This window comes from Juglans microcarpa x Juglans regia, chromosome 6D (genome assembly GCF_004785595.1).
Source record: "Juglans microcarpa x Juglans regia isolate MS1-56 chromosome 6D, Jm3101_v1.0, whole genome shotgun sequence".
In the NCBI taxonomy this organism is placed as follows: Eukaryota; Viridiplantae; Streptophyta; class Magnoliopsida; order Fagales; family Juglandaceae; genus Juglans; species Juglans microcarpa x Juglans regia.
In genome coordinates this window covers 35,586,968-35,609,613 of record NC_054604.1, presented here as the reverse complement: position 1 = coordinate 35,609,613, position 22,646 = coordinate 35,586,968, and the positions used below count along the sequence as shown (strand labels likewise).

At 33.9% G+C, this 22,646-nt stretch overlaps 2 protein-coding genes and 1 long non-coding RNA gene across 3 annotated transcripts; 1 reads left to right on the top strand and 2 right to left on the bottom strand.

The window, feature by feature from the left end:
• The first annotated feature begins 2,834 nt into the window (after positions 1–2,834).
• LOC121235842 lies at positions 2,835–4,888 on the top strand. The gene is made up of 2 exons (XR_005934604.1): positions 2,835–3,239; positions 4,631–4,888. It is a non-coding gene; the product is annotated as an uncharacterized LOC121235842 (long non-coding RNA).
• Positions 4,889–7,125: 2,237 nt separating this feature from the next.
• On the bottom strand, positions 7,126–10,548 carry LOC121235583 (G-type lectin S-receptor-like serine/threonine-protein kinase At4g27290). The gene is given in 8 exon segments (XM_041131925.1): positions 7,126–7,659; positions 7,797–7,983; positions 8,072–8,300; positions 8,421–8,481; positions 8,483–8,645; positions 9,002–9,111; positions 9,233–9,476; positions 9,478–10,548. Coding segments are annotated over 8 exon segments (2,304 nt in total). The 5' UTR covers positions 10,488–10,548; the 3' UTR covers positions 7,126–7,359.
• A 1,842-nt stretch (positions 10,549–12,390) lies between these two features.
• Positions 12,391–18,217, bottom strand: LOC121235836 (G-type lectin S-receptor-like serine/threonine-protein kinase At1g11300). The gene is made up of 7 exons (XM_041132261.1): positions 16,869–18,217; positions 16,330–16,485; positions 16,034–16,242; positions 13,645–13,855; positions 13,290–13,527; positions 13,019–13,166; positions 12,391–12,921 (listed from the first exon to the last, which is right to left on the bottom strand). The coding sequence occupies exons 1-7, from the start codon at positions 18,079–18,081 to the stop codon at positions 12,604–12,606; spliced, it is 2,493 nt and encodes an 830-aa protein (XP_040988195.1). The 5' UTR covers positions 18,082–18,217; the 3' UTR covers positions 12,391–12,603.
• Positions 18,218–22,646: the final 4,429 nt, after the last annotated feature.

The following is a 22,646-nucleotide window of genomic DNA, read 5'->3' as shown; positions in this document are numbered from 1 at the left end:
AAAATTTTAAAAAAAAATCTCATAATACAATTATAAGTTAATCATTTTTTAAGCGCACAGTATAGTTTTTTTTTTCTGTAATTTTGTTTTTTTATTTTTATTTTTTTCCTGTTTGAGCTTGATGTGGGCAATAAAAATTTGAATTTTATAGTTTTATTAAAAAAATTATACTATTTAAAAATGATTAAGTTATACTATTAAAAAAATTATTTATTATTTAGTACATAAAGTGCCCGTAAAATTGTTATAATTATTTTTTTAGTATCTCACAAAATCTTTGAAGATCTTTCAACAAAAGTTTTTATTTGAATTTCTTTTATAAAGAATTGTAGCCGTTTAGTTTTTATTTTTTCTTAAAATGCTTTCTATAAATCTACTGCATTTTTTTTTTAAACTATCAAAGATATTTTTCAAACATGAAAAAATTATTTAGATATTTTTAGAGTACGAATCATATGGTACTTTCATCCTATTACAATATATCATATAATGAAAATTATTTATATAAATTTTAATTTTAATTAATTCTACATATCATAATTGAACGAAAATGTATTCCAAAAAAGTAAAATTAGTAACGTACAAATCTCAAATAGATAAGTCTCATATAAATTTTTTTTAAAAAAATAGGTCTAATTAATAAAGAATAATTTTTTTTTATACTTTTTTTTTATTTGAGCTCTATTTTTTTTTTATATAAAGACTTGTATGTGAGTACGTGATTTGTCTATTTAAAATTTTTACAAATCATTTCCCTTCTAAAAATAGTTAATAGTTAAAGGTTTCTCATTTAACCAAATCTTTATTTTATTGTTTCTTTTGAAACTCTCTCTTCTCTTGACATTTTCTCGCAAACTACCGTCGGTTTCTTTCCCTGTCAATATTTTCATTCTCGTCTCTGCTTCTTTCTTCCGCCCAGGTGAAAAATCGTAGAACGAGGTAAAATCACAGCTTCGGACTCACGCCCCGCAATAGCTGAAGGTCTCGTCGCACAACCCTCTCCTCTCTCCCTCTGATCTCGCATTTCTCTTTCTCTTCCTCTCGACCAGGTATTTCGTCTTCCCCATTTCTTGAATCCTTTGCAATAATAACGTTATTTCTCATTTTGATAAAAATCTTAAATTCTCCAGCAAAACCCCCATGAAACACACGATCTTTAGTTCCAAACCTAAAACCCGAATTCCCCAACCATGTTTCCATCTGCGTATTTAAAAAAAAAAATGCATCAGAAAATGATTAAAACATATTACTATTTTTAATAGCCCAGAACACAAAGGTAATAGGAAGTGTATTAAAAATAAAGCCCCATCTTGTTTGTTAGAAACATCATTTGATATCACTCTTAAGGCATTTCTCTCTTGAGCTTCATATAATTTTAGACCACAGGGATGATATTTTACTAACAATCATATTGCTTGAGAGGTTTATCCTTGTAATATTGTTTCTGAAGTTAGGTAATGGTCATGATACATCTAAAATGTGTGATTCAACAGGAATTTTGAAATGTACTTTCTAAAAAAAAAAAAAAAATAGAAATTGAGATTTTAGGCATTGATCGAGGGGGTGGAATTTTCACTAATAATTTCATCAGGAAGAGAGGATAATTCTATTTTCTTTTTTAATATTATTTTGGCCATTTTACATGACTTTTGTATAATAGCATAGGCCAATATAATGTCGAAGTTGAAGGATGTTTCCTTTTTGCATGATATAGTTTGTGTGGAAGGAACTAAATGCGAGGATCTTTGAAGGCTGTATGAAGGCAGTGGATGAGTTTTGTTCTATACTGCTAAAGACCCTTAAGTCTTGAACATTGTCTTAATGGTTGTAGTTTTACTTATATAAATTTTATGTCATCGTGTTTTTGTTTCGTCTTTAGTTAGATGACTCTACTCTGCTTGTATACACTTTGTGTACTTGGGTTGCACCCTTTGCGCAATTAATAATATTGACTTAATTATCAAAAGGTGTTGATATTGGTCTAAGGGTAAGCTTCTTCTATCATTTTGGTTATTATTTATGCTTGGAGAAAAATAAAAGATCACTTAAGATTATGGATACATTGTTATTGACTAATAAGTGTCACCTTGTGTGCTCTAAGAACAGAAGGATCTAATGTCTGATATTTTCTACCTCTAAATCTACTTGTTTTATTGCAACTCTTGGTTCTCCCATTGAAGCGTTGAAGTTAATGAGCAATAATATAAAAACCCTTTTGCCCCTTTTGCTCCAAGAGCTGTGCAACTGGATTTTCTGCTGTTTTTGACGTATTAGTTGACCAAATAATATTATTTGTGCCATTGAGAAGGGCAAGAACTCCTTCATCGGTGACCATTGGAACTCTGGAGTGATCGTTAAGAGGATTGTCTCTGTTAGCCACCCATACACCTGTCCCAGAAGATATCACGTACCATATTCCCACGTATCAGCTCTTTGAACAACCTGGGCTGAAAAATCCCAATTCAAATCTTCTACCAGCTGAAACTAATGTGTCTCCGTCTCTGATTGATCGATTTGGAGTGAGAGTGTCCAGCAGAATGGACGTTTCTAAGGGGAGAATAATAAAGAGTATACAAAAAGACAGGTAAAGGCATTCATTGATATGGTTGATCTCCTTTTGGTTCGGTGAAAGTAAGGCTGGCTTGTATATATAGTAAATGCGGACAAGTAGAGAAGTATGGAGTTCACGGTGCATTCCTTCCACTATACTTCTATAATTATTTTGTAAGTCATTACAATCAAATAATGCAATCAGGACTGAACAAAAAGGGCAGCCGATTTTTACTGACCTTTCTCGACCTGACCCGAAATTACCCGGCGCGTTTAGATTCCGAATCGGAAACGCAAATTACCCGACCCGTTTTAAAAACTCGGTTATTAGCCGATACCCGAATTAACAAACAAAAACGACTTCGTTTTTGCCAAAGATAGATAAGACAGTTTTCTCTCTCTTGCATAGGACTGTTCACCCATCTTCTCTCCTCAGTCCTCACTCAGTCCCTCTTCTCTCTCGCTCGAAGCAACCTGAAGCCTCTTGCTGCCTTGCAGAGTTGCAGACGTGCAGACTCAGCTCTCTCTCTAGTCTCTTGCATCTCTCTCTCTCTCTCTCTGTGTCTCGCAGCTCTCTCTCTCTCTGTGTTTCTCACTCTCTAACTCAGTCTCTCTTGCTAGCTCTCTGTGGTGGTTGGATCGTGGAAGCTTTCTCTACGAATTACAAACACCGAAAAAAACTATCCAGGGTATGCCCAGTTGCTCTTTGAGGCTTGTGTAATTAATTTTGTTGTAAAATTATTGAAAAATTCTATTTGCAAGCTGCGCCCTAAGTTTGTGTTGTTTGTTTGGATGGAAGTTTTGTGCAAATCTGTGTGTTTGTTTTGGGGCTAAATCTGATGTGAAACAAGCTTCTCTTTTTGAGCTTTAAGGCAGATTTAACCCATCAAATCTGAGCGTGAGCTAGATCTGTTATATGATTTTTTTTTTCCCTTCCCTTGTTAAGGAGGGTTACAAGAAGACCAGGTCTGTAAATTTGGTTCTTCCCTGGTCTGGTCTGAAGTTTTTGTATTCTTTAGATTCATATTTTATTTAGTTATATAGATTTGGTGGCAAAAGAAGTACTGAACCTAACTGGGTTTTGAAGCAAGTCAACTTGCCCAGCAAATGCTTGTCTATTTTATCGAAAGAGTAGTGTGAATTCAATTAGTGCTAAACAAACGCTTACATAATAATCCAGACCATTATGTACTTCAATAAACTCAACTTTTGAGCAGAAATTTAGGGGCTAAGTAAGTACTAAGTAGCATTCGGGTAGCTTTAGGTAAAGTATATTTTATTCTTTTTTTTTTTTTTTCTCTCTTGGTGTTAAAAACTAAACATTTGCACTTTTAAACAAACAGCAGAGGGGTGACTTGAGTCTTTGGTTTCATTCACTTTAACTAGGCGTTGGATATGATTGGATCACCTGAATGAAACATTCTCTGGAAGTGCTTGATGTCTGACTTTATCATTTTACTGCTGCTCCTCATACAAAACATTGTTGGCTCTCTTGTTATATCACAACATATAATAATGAACACTTGGTTCTTCTTTTAGATAAAGTTGGTTGAAATTTCTGTATTGTTCTTGATAAGCACATTTCATTATTTTAATAGGTAGGCAGGTAGGTTGGCTGGTTGGTCAATTTCCATCGACCTGGTCAAGCATTTTTATCATGTAGTTACACTTTGTGATGAAGAGATTCTAAAACTGTGATTTATTCTGTATCTTGTGAGAGCAGAAGGATCCAAAACAAAGAGATCAAATAAATACTGAAGATCAATTATCTCTGTTTAATACAGATTCAGAGGACGATGAATAATAATAGGTGGAAGATTTTTGTTCAAGTTTTGATGCTCTCACTGATATGGACATACTTTCTGTGTTTGTTGGTTTGCATCTGATACCAAGTGGTTGTCACCCAACTGTAAAATTTGGAGCCATCTGTTTTATAACCAACCAAATTATAAAAGTTCCTATAGTCAATGCTCCAACAGTTCCCATAATTTTTATTAATTTTTATTATAAATTAATTATATGTCTTCTTATAGTCATTTCAATTAATTATATGTTTAACATAATTTTTTATTTCATGTAGAGATAACTTCGAAGAATATTTTGAATGAGGCCAATTGAAGATTACAACAGGGCCACAGCTACAAGGGCGTAGTATGGATATGGTGAATTATTCTTCATGAAAAATTATTTTTCTTTCTTTCAGGGAAAGGGTGATTATGTTTTTGTGGTTCAGTGACATTCTTTTGGAATCTCATGCATTCTGTGCATGAATTTGTTGTATGGATATGGTACGAATGCCTGTGACTGATTTGAAAACATGACTCGTTTCAATTGTTCAGATGTGACTTTAAAAATATTGAATGTTGTTCTCTTGGTTACCTTTTGTTCATGTCTAACTAAAGTTTTTAATGCCAAATTAGCACATCAAATTGATAATATCTATATCTCATCTTCCCATAAATGATGAACAAAACAGGAATATATTACTTCTAAAAGCAATTCAGTCTATAACTATTCCTAAAAATCATGTAATTGATAAGAAAATTAGGATCTAACAACAAGAAGAAATACAAAGCCATCCGATTTGACAATACAATGAACCGTAGAACATTGTCATAATGTAAATTCCAATTACATTAAAATTCATAAACAAATAGATTCTGCATAGTGCACATCACAACCTCCTATACAAAATCACAAAAGAGCATTGGAACATACCATTTTTTTTTTTTTTTTTTTTGTATAGAATGGTAATCAAAATTTTCTAATATACATATAGATTTAAACATAAAATAAAATTAAAAAAAAAAAAAAAAGAAGAAGAAGAAGAAGAAGAAGAAGAAAAAAGAAAGAAAGAAAGAAGAAGTCGGGTCGGGTTGGGTTGGGTAATCGGCAAAACATAACAGACCTATTTCAGGTCAAGTCGGGCCAGAAATGATATTTTCGGGCCGGGCCAGTGAATAACCCTAAATGCAATTAGACCCCTTCATTAAAAATAAATTTTAATTTTATAAACCATTCTGACTTTTATATAGAGTTAAAATATAATTACAAAACAGTTATAAGTTAATAATTTATCCAGAGCACACAATAATAGATGATGAGTAAAAGAATTAAATTATTTGAAGAAGAACAAAACCAAAACTTAAGTTCATAGAGAGTTCAGTTGGTATTTATATGAACTAATTGCCTCAATTTGGTGAGGATCGTCTCTCGTCACTCCTGTTTTAGGATTCAAATTAGCCTTCAATGGCCCAATCACGCCCACATGAGGTGGGTATCTTGCTAAGATTCATTAACTTCCCACGTTATGTACCACATTTTTTAAAAAAAATTATTTTAATCGGTAATTATATAAAAATAAATCTATTAAGTATCGTGATTTGATATTATACATTGGATTGTAAAATTGTTCTAATAGATTTCATAAAATCAAATCAATATATGAATTTTTTTTTATTTTTTTTATTTTTATTTTTTTTTTGTACGTAGCAATTCTAATTTTAGAAAAACTCCAATTTCGCATACACGTGTGCCGCGGCTCTTCCGTTCTTGTCCCGAGGTGGGGTGTCCGTTGCTTTTCCAGTCTCTATACGGCCATTTGGCCCATGGGCCCCATACGACAATAACTCACACGTTCGACTCGTGCTTTAAACTTTAAAGGGAAGATTGGGCCTTAACAGTTACTATTAACACAAGTGTTGGTAAAATATATAATAATATAATAAAAATTATAATAGAATTAATATTCAAATGAAATTAGTTTAGATTGAGATATGCAAATCTCATTCTCTTTAAAGAGATTTAAATTTTTTGCGATATATAAAGTTTTAAATTAACTGATACGATAGAAATTCTCTTAACTTGACTCCTCAAGATACAACTACTCAACTAATCGTCATATAACTCAAATTAACTATGCACAAATAGTTGAGCCCAAAATTTCACTAAAAAAACACATCTCTTTTATTTGAAAAATACTCTAAAAATTATCTACACACTTTCTCTTATCTTCTTTCTATCTCATACGAAAAAGACACCAGAATAAATACTCTTAAGTGAACGGCAATAGGCAATCAAAACAATAAAAACAGCCAACTTACTACTGGAAAACCATTCGGAGCTTTATTTCTACCGGTGCACATCAATTCACTTCTCGTACAACAATTTTTAAAATCTAAACATTGAAATTTTCAGTAATAACTCTTGATTCCAAGCTTTTAATGCCGTAAACGTAAATAAAATAAAAACTGATTAAATTAACACCCAACCCAACGACTTTCTTTTCTTTATTGCCTTAAATAATATTTAAAAAAGATCAAATGGTAAAACAGATGCCGGAAATAAAACCCATAGAGCACTAACCGTTCAGAACTTACAAAAATGCTTGGAAATAAAAGATGTCGTAAAAGTTTTTCTTCAAAATTCAAGAACAAAGAAAAAAAAAATGAAGGAAAGATTAATGACAAAAAGAACGGTAATGATAAAAACGTTACGAATAAAGACAATTTACTATTCAATTGAATTTCGGCTGACAATGAATTCATTGAAGTGGGCGTCAATTTAGAGCATGCATTAAGAAGTAGATGATTCTATAAATTATTTAAGAACATACAGTTCAAAACACGTAATAGAGTTCTCTGTCTGAAGAAAAATCTACTAGATCAATGTATCTAGTTTTCCCCTTTTTGTTCTTTCCCGAACAAAAGCGGCTTGCAAACTCTTTTTTCTAGCTAGGCTGATATATTGACTTTCAGAAAGCACAAACTTGAGAAGAAACCTCTCGCCTCATCCTCAAAATGATACCATCTACCGTGCTTCAAACGTTGAAATGCTGATTCCATTTGCTGAATAAGTTGGATTTTTTCCAGACGAACAATCTCTTTCAGGTGAATCCGTATAGAAACCCGGTTGCCTTGGGATAGGCAATAAACTTTCACTGCTTAACATTAGAACCACGGACGACATGCTTGGTCTATCTTGGGGTCTTTGTTGCACACATAACAGACCCACTTGAATCAGTCTTGATACTTCAGATCGTGTGTTTGCATCACCTACTATTTCATCGATTAATTCCATCACCCTATCTTCAGTCCATAGTCTCCATGCCTGAAACAAATTTAAGCCATATTTCTGTGGGTCAGAATTCCTTCAGATATGTTCATCTATCGTAGCATATTACAACCTATTATTTTGGAACAACACCGTTAATCAATAGAATCCCATTCGGCATTCTCCATGCTTACATGTCCAAGAAGATTAAGGTGGTGGTCTGGATGGCAGAATCTCCTGTTCTTCTTCCCACTCACTATCTCCAATACCAAAACTCCAAAGCTAAAGACATCAGATTTCACAGAATACTTCCCATGCACCGCATACTCAGATTTCACAGAATACTTCCCATGCACCGCATACTCGGGAGACATATAGCCACTGCAAATGCAAATGTAAGGACAGTGACAATGAAGATCGCAAATAGTTGGATGTAATCTATAAGAGAAATATAAACGTGTATACTTACTATGTTCCAACAATCCTATGGGTATTGGCCTCAATTTGATCTCCCCCAAATGATCTAGCCAGGCCAAAGTCCGAAATTTTCGGATTCATGTTAATATCTTGTAGGACATTGCTGGCTTTAAGATCTCTATGGATGATCCTCAGTCTAGAGTCTTCATGAAGATAGAGAAGCCCTTTGGCAATAATGTTCATGCGCTTGCGCCAATCTAACAATTTACTCCTTGTCTGGTCTGTCCAATTTCACCTTCATGTTAGTACAAACCTCACCGAATTCTCAACAAAAAGTTCATTAACCGAAGAAGATAAAACCAAACATGAATGTCCTGCATTAGAAGGGTCAAAGCTCAAACCAAAAATGAAGGACTCCAAGCTTTTGTTTGGCATGTATTCGTAGATTAACATTTTCTCATTTTTCTTCCATGCAACACCCTAGAAGCTTTACAGGATTGCGGTGCTGAAGTTTGGCAATTAATTTGACTTCGTTTATGAACTCGTTAGGTCCTTGTCGAGAATTCTTTGAAAGCCTTTTTACTGCTATCATTGGCCCCTCTACCAGTGTTCCCTGAAAATCAATAGGTTAGGAAATGTTGCCCAAAACATATAGTTTACATGGTGAGGATATTTTGTTTACCATATACAGGTCCAAATCCACCTTCTCCGAGCTTGTTTTTGCTTGAAAAGTTTTCGGTGGCATTAGCCAAGGCTGTCAAATCAATTATCGGTTAACTCCATGTCTTCGTTCAGGCCTTCATTGGCATAATTTTTCTTGTGTCTTCTTTTAGCCATTCCTGAATGCAAGCTACCAACCATTTAATCCGATGCATTCTAAATTAAAAGACTTTTATAGAAATTTATTAGCCGTTAAATATATGTTCATGCTATCATGCATCAGAATTTATCATTCAATGTCTTATAGCCTCACCTTTGAAACTAAATTTCTTGTTCCGTAGGTATGAAATCACTCCCAAGTGTTAGAATTCCAATGACTAATATTGCAGCGCCGGCTATGATTCCTGCTCGTTTTATCTTGCTGGATTTCCCCTGTTTCCCAGTATTTTCTGAAAACTAGGTTAGAGTCAATCTGCATATATCTGACTTATCCTCTATTTACAGATAAAGAGCAAAAACTCAGATCAAATAATAGAAGTGAAAAAGTACCTAGTTCTGAACTCGCCATCCTTATGTACAGCTCTTGCCCACGCTGGGAGAATACTTCGATATCATTCAGGTTGCCGAACCAAAGCAAGCAGCCGTTTCCTTTTCCCCTAATATCTAAATTTGAACATGCTGTGCAACTGCAGTTTTTCAAACATAATACCTTACATTCATCGAGGCTCGTGGTCTCGTTAAACCAGGAAGAAGATGTGTCAGGCAATTTCAGCCCCGTGTACTTGAGGAATCCATCTCAATGGAGTCCTTCGAACACATCCATCAGACCAGTCTAGTGATTTCCATTCTTTCGGAGACTTGGGTAAGAATCCCTCCAAGCATCCACATACGGGAGAGTTATCAACATCGCAGGTACCATATGCGCCACGGAAGGCATAATTTTGACACTGAGCTGACAGGTATGTAGAGAAAAGCTCCCAACTGCGTGTTCGATCCGTCCATGTAAACCGCTGCGCAACGCCTGATGGGGTTATTACATATCTCGAGAAAATAGAACTGTTTACGAGTATGAACTCGTAGCAGACGTCGTTCTGATTCATCACAAATTTTAATTCTAATATGAGTGAGTTCGGATTTAACCCCGAACGTCCCGTAAGACTCAGACCGTTCCATGACCCCGTTCTAGCCTTTATGGTATTCCCCTTCATAATAACCATTTGTGGAAGCCCACGAAGATCTAACCGTACTGAAAAATCACCTCGAGCAGGATCTTCCTCGCTCTTCCAAGATGATATGAACCTATCTAGACCAGTTACTAAGTTCCTTCCAAGCTTCATCTCCGGTAGGAATGTGTCACAAGGATAATCAAAACTCTGCCACAAAAATCTATCTGGGTCATCGATATTTCCATCTTTCACAACAAGATTTCCGGTATTCAAGAGCTGTGCAACTGGATTTTCTGCTGTTTTTGATGTATTAGTTGACCAAATAATATTATTTGTTCCATTGAGAAGGGCAAGAACTCCTTCATCGGTGACGGTAAGAACTCCGGAGTGATCGTTAAGAGGATTGTCTCTGTTAGCCACCCATACAACTGTTTCAGAAGATATCAAGTACCATATTCCCACGTATCGGCTCTTTGAAATACCAGGGCTGAAAAATCCCAATTCAAATATTCTACCAGCTGAAACTACTGTGTCGCCGCCGTCTCTGATTGATCGACTTGGAGGGAGAGTGCCCAGCGGAATGGAGGTTTCTAAGAGGGAGAATAATAAAGAGTATACAAAAAGACAGGCAAAGGCCCTCATTTATTTTCTAGTAAATGGTTGCTCTGCTTTTGATTCGGTGGAAGCAAGGCGTGTATATGGTAAATGCCCACAGGCCACAAGTAGAGATATATGGATTGAACACGTATTTTGCTTCCTTGTGTACACATCTTTTTGCTTTAGACTTTTTCACTCTCGTTTCTGGATTTTAGTTGGCAGTGTGTCAAGGTGATTTTGCGTTTATATGCTGAGTTGATATCAAATAATTTGAATCGATCTGTAAATTATATTATTTTCTGGATTCTAAGATGTGTTTGAATATAAATAAATTGATATGTGTGTTTAAATGTATGAAATAGAATGGGTTTATTTAAGTTGAAAAAATAGTGATCATAAGTTTGAAATGGATTGAGCTGATTTCAACAACCACGACACACCAAATTCTTCTGAGTTGCAGACGCCGCGGCCAAACTCTTGGGTCAACCATGAACAAAATAGCTATGAATTGGAAAAAACGTCGTGAAGAGACTCAACTTTAGGTAAGCTGCATCAGTGAGCAAACGTCCCACGAGGGCATTGTCAAGAAGAGCTATTGGTTCTGCGAGGCATAGAACGATTGAGTATATTTGTTGGGTTGTGACGGGTGTTCGATGAGGGGGGTCTAGCATGGCTTAAGTTGGACGACTTCTGTAGCACTATCTTCCTTTCACCTACAAAATTACCAGCACAAAAATTAAATGGAAGTAAAGAGAAGGGATATAGGTTGACTGAAAATAGGATTTCCCTCTTGAGCAGTAGAGACGACGGCCAAAACAACACCTTAAAATCATGTCATGACATGTATGTGTTAGGTAACTGAGCCTCCGCCGTCGTTGTTAATTGGGATGGCGACACCCTTTTGAGAGATCAAGGGCAACATGAATCCTAGCAAAAAACACGACGCGTTTCTGTTGACAACAGGTGGACGGTGATAGAAAACATTTGAATTATGACAAACGGAGAGAAAATTAACACAAAAACAAAAAAGAGAGAAAGTGATGAGTCGAGACAGAGAAGAATGGGGTCGGGAGTGAAGGAAAGAAGACGGAACTCCTTCCATCACGAAGCTGGCAATCGGTCGACTTCAGGTGACTTGGATTTGGATTTCCCCCGTAAGGGAGGTGCTGAAAGCCTCCAAGTCACTTTTCTGGATTCCTAAACGATATGGTGCGTGAATGGATTGGTGTGGAAACCGTGTCCTGTCCACTTTCCGCTCAGCAATTATTAATGAGAAAGGATCTGTAAAAGCTATAAACATGTCTCGAACAAGTATTTATGAAAAAATAGATTCTATTTAAAAATATATATATATATAAAATTATTCTTTATTAATAAAATTCATTTTTTTTTTTTTTTATAAAGAATTTAAAACAAATTTGCCTATTTGAGATTATTAATTGCTAGTCAAAGGAGAGGCTGATTGCTGAGTTGCAACCTTGTTACTTCTTTCCCGGTCTCCTCGAGTTCTCCTTTAGGCTTTTCAAAAACTTGAGGACAACGAACTCAAATCCTGATCTCGAGCGATTTGTCAAGTAGTTTTATTTATTTATAGCCGTAGCCAATACATTGAAATTGGTAAAGTGATGGACTTCTACACAGATATAAGTTGTTGATTTAAGGAGTAACAAATTTTTGAAATAGGATGGCTATTAATAATGCCGTGCGAGGAAACCCAAAGAGGGAAATTGTGGGAGAAGAGAGTAATCGTTAATCTAGCATAAAATTTTTTTGATAAGTAATAAGTAGTTGTATTGATAAAAATAGGCATAATCCAAGTACACAGAAAGTATACATAAGAATATACTAAATTAAGAACTAGAAATTATTACAAGAAAGTTTTGAAAGTTGAGACCATTTCACTCCAATGGCCCACATAAATAAAATCTCCTAAAATCCTCCTAAAGTCTAGCGTAAAATTGACTTACACTTTAATGAACAAGGTACAAAAGTCTCTTTCAATTTATTTGTCACAGAGTGAAAACCAAATATATAAGAACTTATACAGTGTCAATTCCTAGTACTAATGATATTTCCATGGTACGCATCCAAACAATAGGGAATCCGATGATTCAGTCGGATATAGCATGAGGGTCACAGGTGGAAGTTGCAACGTTACCGACTACCGACCTTCAGCCACTGAATTCGTTGCATTATTTACAGAACAAGTTTCTATCATGCTATTAACTGGCTTTGCCCTCACCACCATACTTCTCGCGTTCAAGAAAGCAGGTTGTTTGGGACAAGCCAGAACTGCACTTTCATTGCCAAGCATTGCAACAACGTCGGACATGGTAGGTCTGTCCACTGCACTTTCTTGGACACAGAGGAGACCTATGTTCACTAATCTCAATACCATATGCTTAGAGGGTATGTTAATATCATCTAGTAGTGAATCCACCAAGTCCCGTCCCCTGTTACTTGTCCACAAGTCCCAGGCCTTTCAAATCCGACAAAGCAAAATATCATCATAAATTGGAGGAAACTCAAAAAGTTCTAAGATTTTCATAACAGAAAGTGCAAAGAGGAATACTCACATAACCAATAAGATGGAAAGAGTTGGTCAGATAAAAACCAGTGTTCTTCCGGCCACTCACAATCTCTAACAACAAGACACCAAAGCTGAAGACATCAGATTTGATTGAAAAGAGGCCATCCAGAGCATATTCAGGAGACATGTAACCGCTGAAAACCATCATCCAAGAGAAAATATATCATTAGTTGGATGAGTTATGTGTATATCAGCAAGTATGTATACTATTACATGGTTTTTATGATTCACAAGTACTTCTGTTGATTATTACTTACTAAGTGCCAACAATCCTATTCGTATTTGCTTCTGACTCGTTTCCTCCAAAGATTCTTGCCATTCCAAAATCAGATATTTTGGGATTCATGTCCATATCCAACAAGATATTGCCAGCCTTGAGATCCCTATGAACAATCTTCAACCTGGAATACTGATGAAGATAAAGAAGCCCTTGAGCAACTCCTTCTATGATTCGAACCCGTGTCCCCCAATCCAAGATTCTGCGCTTTTCTGGATCTGATTTGCATGCATACAAGAAAATTGCGGTACACAATCAGTGGACCACGTGCAGATGACCATAAAAGTAATACAAAAGTAAATCTCACACATTTCAAAACATGAGAAATTACAGACCGAAAAGGAAGAAATCCAAGCTTTTATTGGGCATATACTCATAAACCAGTATCTTTTCATCTCGCTCAATGCAGCAGCCCAAAAGTTTAACCAGATTCTTGTGTTGGAGCTCGGCTATAAGCATTGCTTCGTTTTTTAGCTCCTCCCAGCCTTGCCCAGATCTTCTTGAAAGCCTTTTCACGGCTACCTCGCCCCCTTTAGCCAATACTCCCTGAAGCTACATGTTTTTCTTGTTAAAAAGACGAAAAAAAAAAGAGAAGATGAAGAGTACCGTAGCAAGATTTAAAAGTGGTAAGGCCAGATTTCAGACATGAAGATTTTCCACAAAGTGGTCACGAAATGTATATCTACAAATCTTTCCTCATATTTTTCAATTCGATCCAATCTAGTCCATTGTAAGGTTAAAGATTTTAGGGGGAACTTCTCGAATCAGGGCTGGTTTAGATGTGGAGACGAGACTACGAGATCAGAAATTTATGAATAATAGTGAAATAATTTGTGAATATTAATGAAATAGTTTGAGTTAATATGTGTTACAAAATTTTGGAAAATGAGAGAAAAAATTAAATAAAAATATTATAAAATAAAAATATTATTAGAATATTATTTTTATTTTAAGATTTGAAAAAATTAAATTATTTTGTGTTTTATTTAGAAGTTTAAAAAATTTATAACGAGTAGATAATGATTAAATAAAAAATAAAAAATAAAAAAATATATAAGTAATGTTTAGATATTGAGATAGATGAGATGAAATAGAATAACATATGAACCATCTCAAAACGTCTAAAAGGGGCCTCATTCTCTGTAATTTCTTTCGCTACCAACTAGGAAATCGATCAATTCGCTTTAGCTTTTATTATTATTATTATTATTAAGAAAGATAATTGCAATCCAAAATTTTATTGATGAATCAATTATCTTTAGCTTTTACAAGCGGATGGCTTTGTTTTTCATGTTCCATTTCCTCATTGCTTCCCATGTGAATTTATAAAACCTCATATGTGTGTGGTACGTAGTTCATCAAGATTAGGCCTCTTTTGATTACATAGACAAGATGAGATAAAAAAATATTTGAATAGTAATAAGATAATTTATAAATAATGGTGAAATGATTTGAATTAAAATTTTTATTTAGTTTTAAAAATTGAGAGAGAAAAAGTTTAATTAAAAAATTATAAAGTTAAAAGAGGTTAGAATATAATTTTTTTTAATATCATCTTTATTCTAGGATTTAAAAAAGTTAAATTATTTTTTGTATTTTGTTTAGAAGTTTAGAAAAGTTGTAATGATTAAGTAATAATTAGATAAAAAATTTAAAAATTTGAAATTAAATAATATTTATGTTTAAATAATATTTTGATGTTAAATTAATATGAGATGAGACAGAATGAAATGGTTTCAAAGGTTTGTGCAACCAAACTAAGCCTGACAAACCCAAAATTATAGTACACCAAAATTGTCAACTCTCTTTACCGGGTTTGGATTAGAAATTTATCTCAACTCATCTCATCTTATCATTATAATTTTTTTAAATTTTTACATAAAATATAATAAACAATTTAATTTTTTTAAATCTTAAAGCAATAATAATATTAAAAAATAATATTTTAATAATATTTTATTCAACTCATCTAAAATCATCTCAATTCATCTCTGAATCCAAATGGGAATTTATTTGGAAACATAATTATTCTCAAATATTTTCAAATTATTTTACTAATATTTATATATATTTCAAAATATTTGTAACATATATGCAAACGAGTCCTTAAACTGTAGCACATCCTCTCTTATTTACATATGATTTCAAAAAGAATAATGCTACTGTGCGACTGTGTCATCTTATTTTACTCTCTTATTTTGACTGTTTATATATTTATTTATTTATTTTTATATTTTTTTTTACTTAATAATTAATGAATTGATTATTAATATATTGGTATTTTTTATATTTTTTTAAAAATGTTTAAACATATTAAAAAAATGAATAAGAAAAAAAAATGAAAAGAAGAATTTTGCCAGCACCCTACCAGGACTCTTTCAAAAATCTAACAAATTCCCCCATCCAAGGGCTAAAAACTGGGATGTGCCAGTTTGGGTTTGTTAACATCGAAAGGTGTTGACTGGAAATTGTCAACCTTGCACCTTGCATATAAATTCCTCATCCTCAGCATTCCGTTTAAGGAGAGAGAAATGTTTTACTAATAAAAATCCTATAAAATAAATTTATAAATTAACGTGATTTAATATATTAGTACATTAAATTGTAAATTTATTTTTATAATAAATTAGATCTAAAGTATCACATATCAGTCTATGAATTAATTAATACTTTTATATAATCTATTTATGATTATACATTTCTCTTCAACAAATTAAACCGTACCTTGTAAACAGGTCCAAAACCACCCTCTCCAAGCTTATATCCAGCTGAGAAATTATCCGTTGCAGCAGCAACACTCGAAAAACTGAATAAAGGCATTTTGACGTCCCTTTTCCTGCTATCTCCATGGCCGCGTGTCATGACTTTACTAAGATCTGAATGATTAGTCTTTAGGTTCATCCCCAAATCTAATAGTAGCAAATTCTCCCGGCCTGAACGATAAACAGCACATTTGTATGCGTTTAATTAAGTATATATATTTCAATTGCTCAAATAACTTCAAGAATGTATTTAATTACCCTTCCTCGACAGCTCCCTTCTCACATAATAATAAACAAGGGCCAATACAAGTGTTGCAAGACATGCAGACAGTACAACAATTGTCCAAAAGCTATTTCCAGTACGCTTTGGATCATTCTTATCATCATCATGTCTTCCAGTGCTCGAATTTGATTCTGCAAAATGAAATCCGAGAAATATATATATATATATATATATATATATATATGATCACAGATTCACATGCATTTTGAGTAGAAATGAAGAGACATGGAAAGCTGTTTATTTAGTGCCAAAGTAACCATGGCTACTAAGAACATTGACTAAACTTTTTTAATTTCATATTAAGTGTAATAATTTTATGAGTGATTTACAAACGATAAATACATGAGCTGAACAAATAAAAAAGATATGTATCAGATAGAAATCATTCCATCCCTTCTCCTGTACATGTATCTCTGCTTTTTGTTAACGTAAACTTGCTTTGTAAAAGAGCATATATGTTTGTGCATGAAGTCCACTGGCCAGTAACTAAAAAAGTTTGTGGTATTTTTCTTACCTGTGTTGCTCAAATTCGGAGTAGCAAGTTTCAGATTGAAATCCTTTCCAGATCCATCATTCGAAGAGACTTGTTTCAGATTATACAGATCACCAAACCATACTGTGCAATTGCAGAGACGTTTATTGCTGCGCCCACAATCATAGGCATAAGCAACACAATGACAGTTTTCCAAGCAAGTTAACTCGCACTCAGAATCTTCGCTAATATTCACCTGTAGATGACCATTATCGGGCCATTCAACATGAGACATGCGAGAAAACCAGTTTTTCTGATGATCATTATTGCTAACGCGGCACTGCAAATCAGTTTCCCTCTCGCATCCACTGCTCTTATTTCCTGAACCCGAAGCATCCATAGGAGTACGAGTACGGGGTTTGAAACCTGTTAAACAGCCACACGATTCATCAACAGTCTCGTTGCATACGCTGAAAGCACCGCAGAAAGCATGGACCCCACACCTGGAGGAGTTTAGCGAATACCACCTTTGCCTATCTTCTGACCATGACTGCAGTTTAAGCTGCCCGGATACATCTAAAACCATTCTTGAAATATCGGAAGTGTGGTTACTAGGCCACGCAAAAGACTTCAACAACATTGAAGAACTTCCATTCAAGTAATCTATTCTATAACCGTCCTCTAATTGGGCACAATAAATCACCATGCTGTAAAGACCACGAGCAGGGTCTTCTGTACTTTTCCATGATGTTAATTCCAATAGATTCAGACTGCGTGCTGCAATCATTCCGGGCAAAATTGTGTCAGTAGGAACATCAAAACTTTGCCACAAAACCTCTAAGACCCTGTTTGTCAGAATAAGATTGCCAGTATCTAATAGCATGGCATAGGAATCATTGCTAGCTGAAGTATTAGCCACACTGTACGTCATGTGTTGATCGGATAATTCAAGAGTTCCTTCCGGATTGAAGGTAAGAACAGGACTCTCATTTGGGAATGGGTACTCTCTGTTTGCAACCCAAACTACATTGTGGTCATCAGAAACTTTATTGTAACAGATTCCCACATAATACTTTGTGGAATTTCCCGGAGAGAAGAAACAAAGTTCGAACATTCCATTAGCAGATACAATGGTCTTCGAGGCTGTAACCGATTGGCCTGGATGGATTTCATTTGAGATACCATGAGTGGACTGAAAACCAAGGTAGGGTAACAGCAGCAGGCAAGCAATAAGAAGGAAAATTCTACCACTCATGCTTGTATCAGGCAGCTAGCTATCCAGCAGAGATTGCGCCTTGCAGAAGTATGGTGTTTTTTTTTTTTTTTTTCCTCCTTGAGGAAGGAGACTTGGGAGTCAACTAGACCACGCCTTGCAGAAGTACGGTGTGTTTTTGATCAAGGGAGGTTGGGGATCGACTAGTCCACGCAATTGTTTGTCGGCCATCGTAATCACGCGGCACGTGTATGAAAAAAATAATGGAATCTGTAATTTGGATTCTTTAGAAAATTACTTCAGAAAATTTCTTTTAGGAGAGCTGTGAGAAAAATGGACTTATTTTGTCCCCGGCTTTTGAGAAAGCTAGCGGATCGACGACTATTTATTATAAAGAACTAATAAAATTTGATTTAATATGTTATGTTATAAAATATTTTTTTATTATAAAGTGAATGTAAAGTCTCCTACCAAATCGCGTCTATTTATTAATTTAATTTTATAAAAATCATTTATAAACCTAGAACTTTTCAACTACGAATTATAGCTCTACACGCATCAAGTACGTCTAAGTTTAATTTGGACATCTTTCACCTAAGTTACAAAGTATGTGTACATTTAGAATGATATTTGTAAGAAGTTCTCTAATCACCCCTCCCAGCATGGTCATGGTATTGAAGTTCATTTATTCACATAATTTTATTACTCATCATCTCCGTACACCATACTTGATAGTTAGCACATTACGTGTCAACTATCAAACACTCCAAATTTAATTCAAATCTAAACAAATATTAACCTTAACAATGAGATTGATTTAAAAGCCTAATAATAAATTGCCAACAATGATCTTAGCTCTACATAAAATAGTAACTAATGATCTCCACGTAAATAAGACTCTCTACTTGAAATAATAATAATAAAATTCTCTACCTAAAATAATAACCTCAATAAATCGTAACTTAAGACTCTCTAAAATTCGGATCCTAAATTTTACAATTTGTACTTGACGATAGAATCGCGTTACCTATAGAACATAAGAGTACCACTAATCATCATAAAATATCATACACCATATATAAATCTATGTTATAACTTCAAAAATCCTCTAAATTCATTCATAATTTTCTCATATTAAACTCCTCAAAATATACAATTATTTCCTCATGAACAAATTCATCGTCAATCTTAAAAGCAAAAGCTTCCTAACCTCGCCTTTCATGTAGTAGGTACACTTTGAAATACATGTATCTAATTTATTTTTTTCCATTCATAATTTTCATTACAATAATAAAAATAGATAAAAAATCTCACTATATAGCAAGACACTTCTTGGGGAGACATTGGCCTAAGTGGTTTTTTTTTTTTTTTTTTGAAAAAACATCTTTCTTTGAAAAAAAAGCTCTCTTTTTTTTTTTTAGAGAAGTCTACAAAATCTTCGACCTAAGCTCTAATACCAACTGTAACACCACGCTCCCTACAGTTAAAAATAAAGTCACTATTAAAAATCTGAGAGAGCCGGAGTGCTGTTACTAAATCTTGACTTAAAAGTATTTTCTTTCATTTTGAATGAAGCGCCAAGTAAAAAGATTCTTTATAATACATAGAGTTGTTTTGAAATTAAATTACAGAAATCATAAGAGAGAGCGGCCAAAAGTATTTATTAAAATTTTTCAAAATTTGTGCAATAAAAATCACAACTTAAAATCTATGTACATGATCTAGGCCACTGTCACGCCTCCCTGAACTAAGTTTCGTTCTATAACTTTACCTTCATAAATATTCTGATCTAGAGTGGTTTAAAAATATAAAAACAAACTAAAATGAGTCGATGACTCAGTAAGAAACTCATCATAACATAAACATACTTAACATAAGATTTTCATAAAAATTTCATGCTGGGAATTATAATCAGAAATGATCATACTGATGCTTATTCTATGCATGACTGATTTATCTAAATTAATTGACTAATTTGATTTATCTTATTGATCTTACTTATCTGGCTGGCCAATACACTTAACTTTATGTGTAAGGTTGTGCACTAACTTCCCCTGCTGCAACAAAGGAAGCCGACTGTGCAATACTTTGGCGTACTACGGTGGACCATGTTTGAGTCTGTGGCTTGTACGCCCACCCTAAAACTATATTGGTACCATGCATCTAAATGGTCATCTGATTAACTGTTATAAGCTTATCTTACACTTGATCTTATGAAAGATTACGTGTCTTATGCAACGTAAGATGCATAATACATATATAACTATAATATGCGAAATGAAACATGATGAATTGCATACTTGCAAATATCATGACATGCGTGGTGTATAAACAATGGCTTCGAAAGACCTGGCCTTAATAATAATATATATAACTAACTAACATATGTTAATCCTAATTTATTATCAAACTACTTACCTTATAGTGTTACTTCTTAAAATTTTCAACACAAAATAGATCACGGTGCTGGACTATGAGGTTTATGGTTTTTTCTAAATAACATGCGAAAGTGAGATATTTATAGAAAGATTTGGGAGAGGGTGATGACTAATTTGAGTTGTACTCAGTTAATATATGTAGTGACACTAATCTGCTAAACACTCAGTTGTGATCATCTAAAAAGAGTGTTTGAATTTGAAAACATGATCTAGTAGTTCATTCAATATAGGATTGGCAATGACTGAGATTATATAGGGGATTTCAATCAGTGATGATTTTAAATTGAAATAAAGTTCTAATGATTGATTTTTAAATTTTAAAAAGAGTCTAACTCGTTCAATAAATAATAAATGAGATTTAACCTAATTATTAAGACTAATTAAATCTCATAATCGATTTCAATAATTTATCGTTTATAAGCTTATTCAATATGACTTATTAAATATAATTTAGATCTAATAAAAATATAACACTTCTTTTTATGAGATATAAGAAATTATATTTACGATTTCGAAGTTTGCAATCTCCGCCTACTTCATTTTACGCGTATCACATAAATAGGAATCTAACGCCCTTGACCCGGTCAATAAAGACTTTTTTTTTTTATTAAGCAAAATTTATGAAATGGACTGACAAGTCTAGATGTGGAAGGCAAACAAAACAAAACAAAAAAGTCTTTGATTGAATCGTAATTACGTAAATTACACGGCGAGGACATTTCTTCGCCATCCTTTGACTCCTTTCTTTTGATTTTTATAATTATTATTTTTAGTTAAAGTCTTTTTTTTTTTTTCTCAATATAAGCATAACATAGATTGACTTTAATTATAAAGATACAAGATTTAATAGAGTGTGACTTTAATTATAAAGATACAAGATTTAATAGAGTGTGAGTCTCTAACAATCACCCCAAAACAAGTAAAAGCAACATCAAAGAAAATAAAAAAATGAGATATGAAACTAAAAGTTTTACTCTCACCCATTTCCCACCAAGGGAAGCCGCTTAAAGCAGTTTTAACATAATATAATAAACAGACTAGAAAACTACAACTAAAAGTCGCAGTTGAGAGTTGTGTGCTGCATTTTGCTGGTCTGGTCCGGATGAATGAGACTTTCACATCCACTTTATCTTAATTATTAGTTGGGGAACATAGAGAAATAGTAACTTGAAGATGAGTCGATATGCCAGTGTAGGACCATCACTGGCAATGGTGACGCGTGCAGCTCACGCACTACTCTAGAGAAGAAGGTAGTACTTGGATCTAAGAGATCCAAAACCGCTGACCTCGATGACGACGCACGTGGCAGCAGAAGACTTACCTTGACAAGACGGTGCGTGGGTTTCACGCGCACTATAAGCCGCGCTTGAAACATACGCACCACTCGTTTGGATAGTTTTCTCATTCCATCCGACAAATCGACGGTTGGGGAGTCCGATGGTGACTGAGATAGCTGGCTGCTTGGGTAGAGAGAAAAATCGTCTACACCACACATTTATTTTATTTTTTTTTCCTCAACAGATATGTGATGTAGGATTGTTGAGTAGAATAACTCATAAATTAATCAACCTATGCATCATCTGCATTTTGAAACAACCTCATTCAAACTTCTTACCTGCATATCTTGAGCTAAGAATTATCTAAAATATTTTTCTATTAGAATCTGAAATGCAAGAACATTCTTATAATCCTCTTTTCTTAAAAATAGGAAAAAAGAAAAAACAGCACGGTAAAGTGCATTTGGTTAAAATCTTAGTATCGATCATATATATATATATATATAATACATTGGGTTAAAATCTAAATGTGATAAATAATATTAATATAATAAGGTATGCTCCATTTGTATTTGAAAAGAATGGTTGGTATATATAGAAATTAACCCATCATAAATAGTTATCTGGAGAGAGACCAATTACGGTACTACGTCGTATATGAAGCAAGAGAGAGAATATTAATTGTTTTCCACCAAGTAGAATGTTCATTTTACATGGGTTTGTCCATTGGGCTCACCCAAAACTGACGTACGTAACGGCCCTAAAGATATATTTAGATGTATTTACGCCTGAAGAAACTTGGTTTCAAGACTTTCGTCTCATCTGTAATGTCAAGTACCAGATCACCATCTTTCACCATTTTAATTTTAGGACTAGAAGAAGAAGAAGAAGA

What these genes read in the sequence shown, in the direction of transcription:
- LOC121235836 (XM_041132261.1), bottom strand. Translation starts at nt 18,081, where the DNA reads ATGAGTGGTAGAATTTTCCTTCTTATTGCTTGCCTGCTGCTGTTACCC. An exon ending in TCCGAATTTGAGCAACACAG is followed by an intron (nt 16,486 to 16,868) that starts GTAAGAAAAATA and finishes TTCATTTTGCAG; the next exon opens with AATCAAATTCGAGCACTGGA. An exon ending in CTTGGATTTCTTCCTTTTCG is followed by an intron (nt 13,528 to 13,644) that starts GTCTGTAATTTC and finishes CATGCAAATCAG; the next exon opens with ATCCAGAAAAGCGCAGAATC.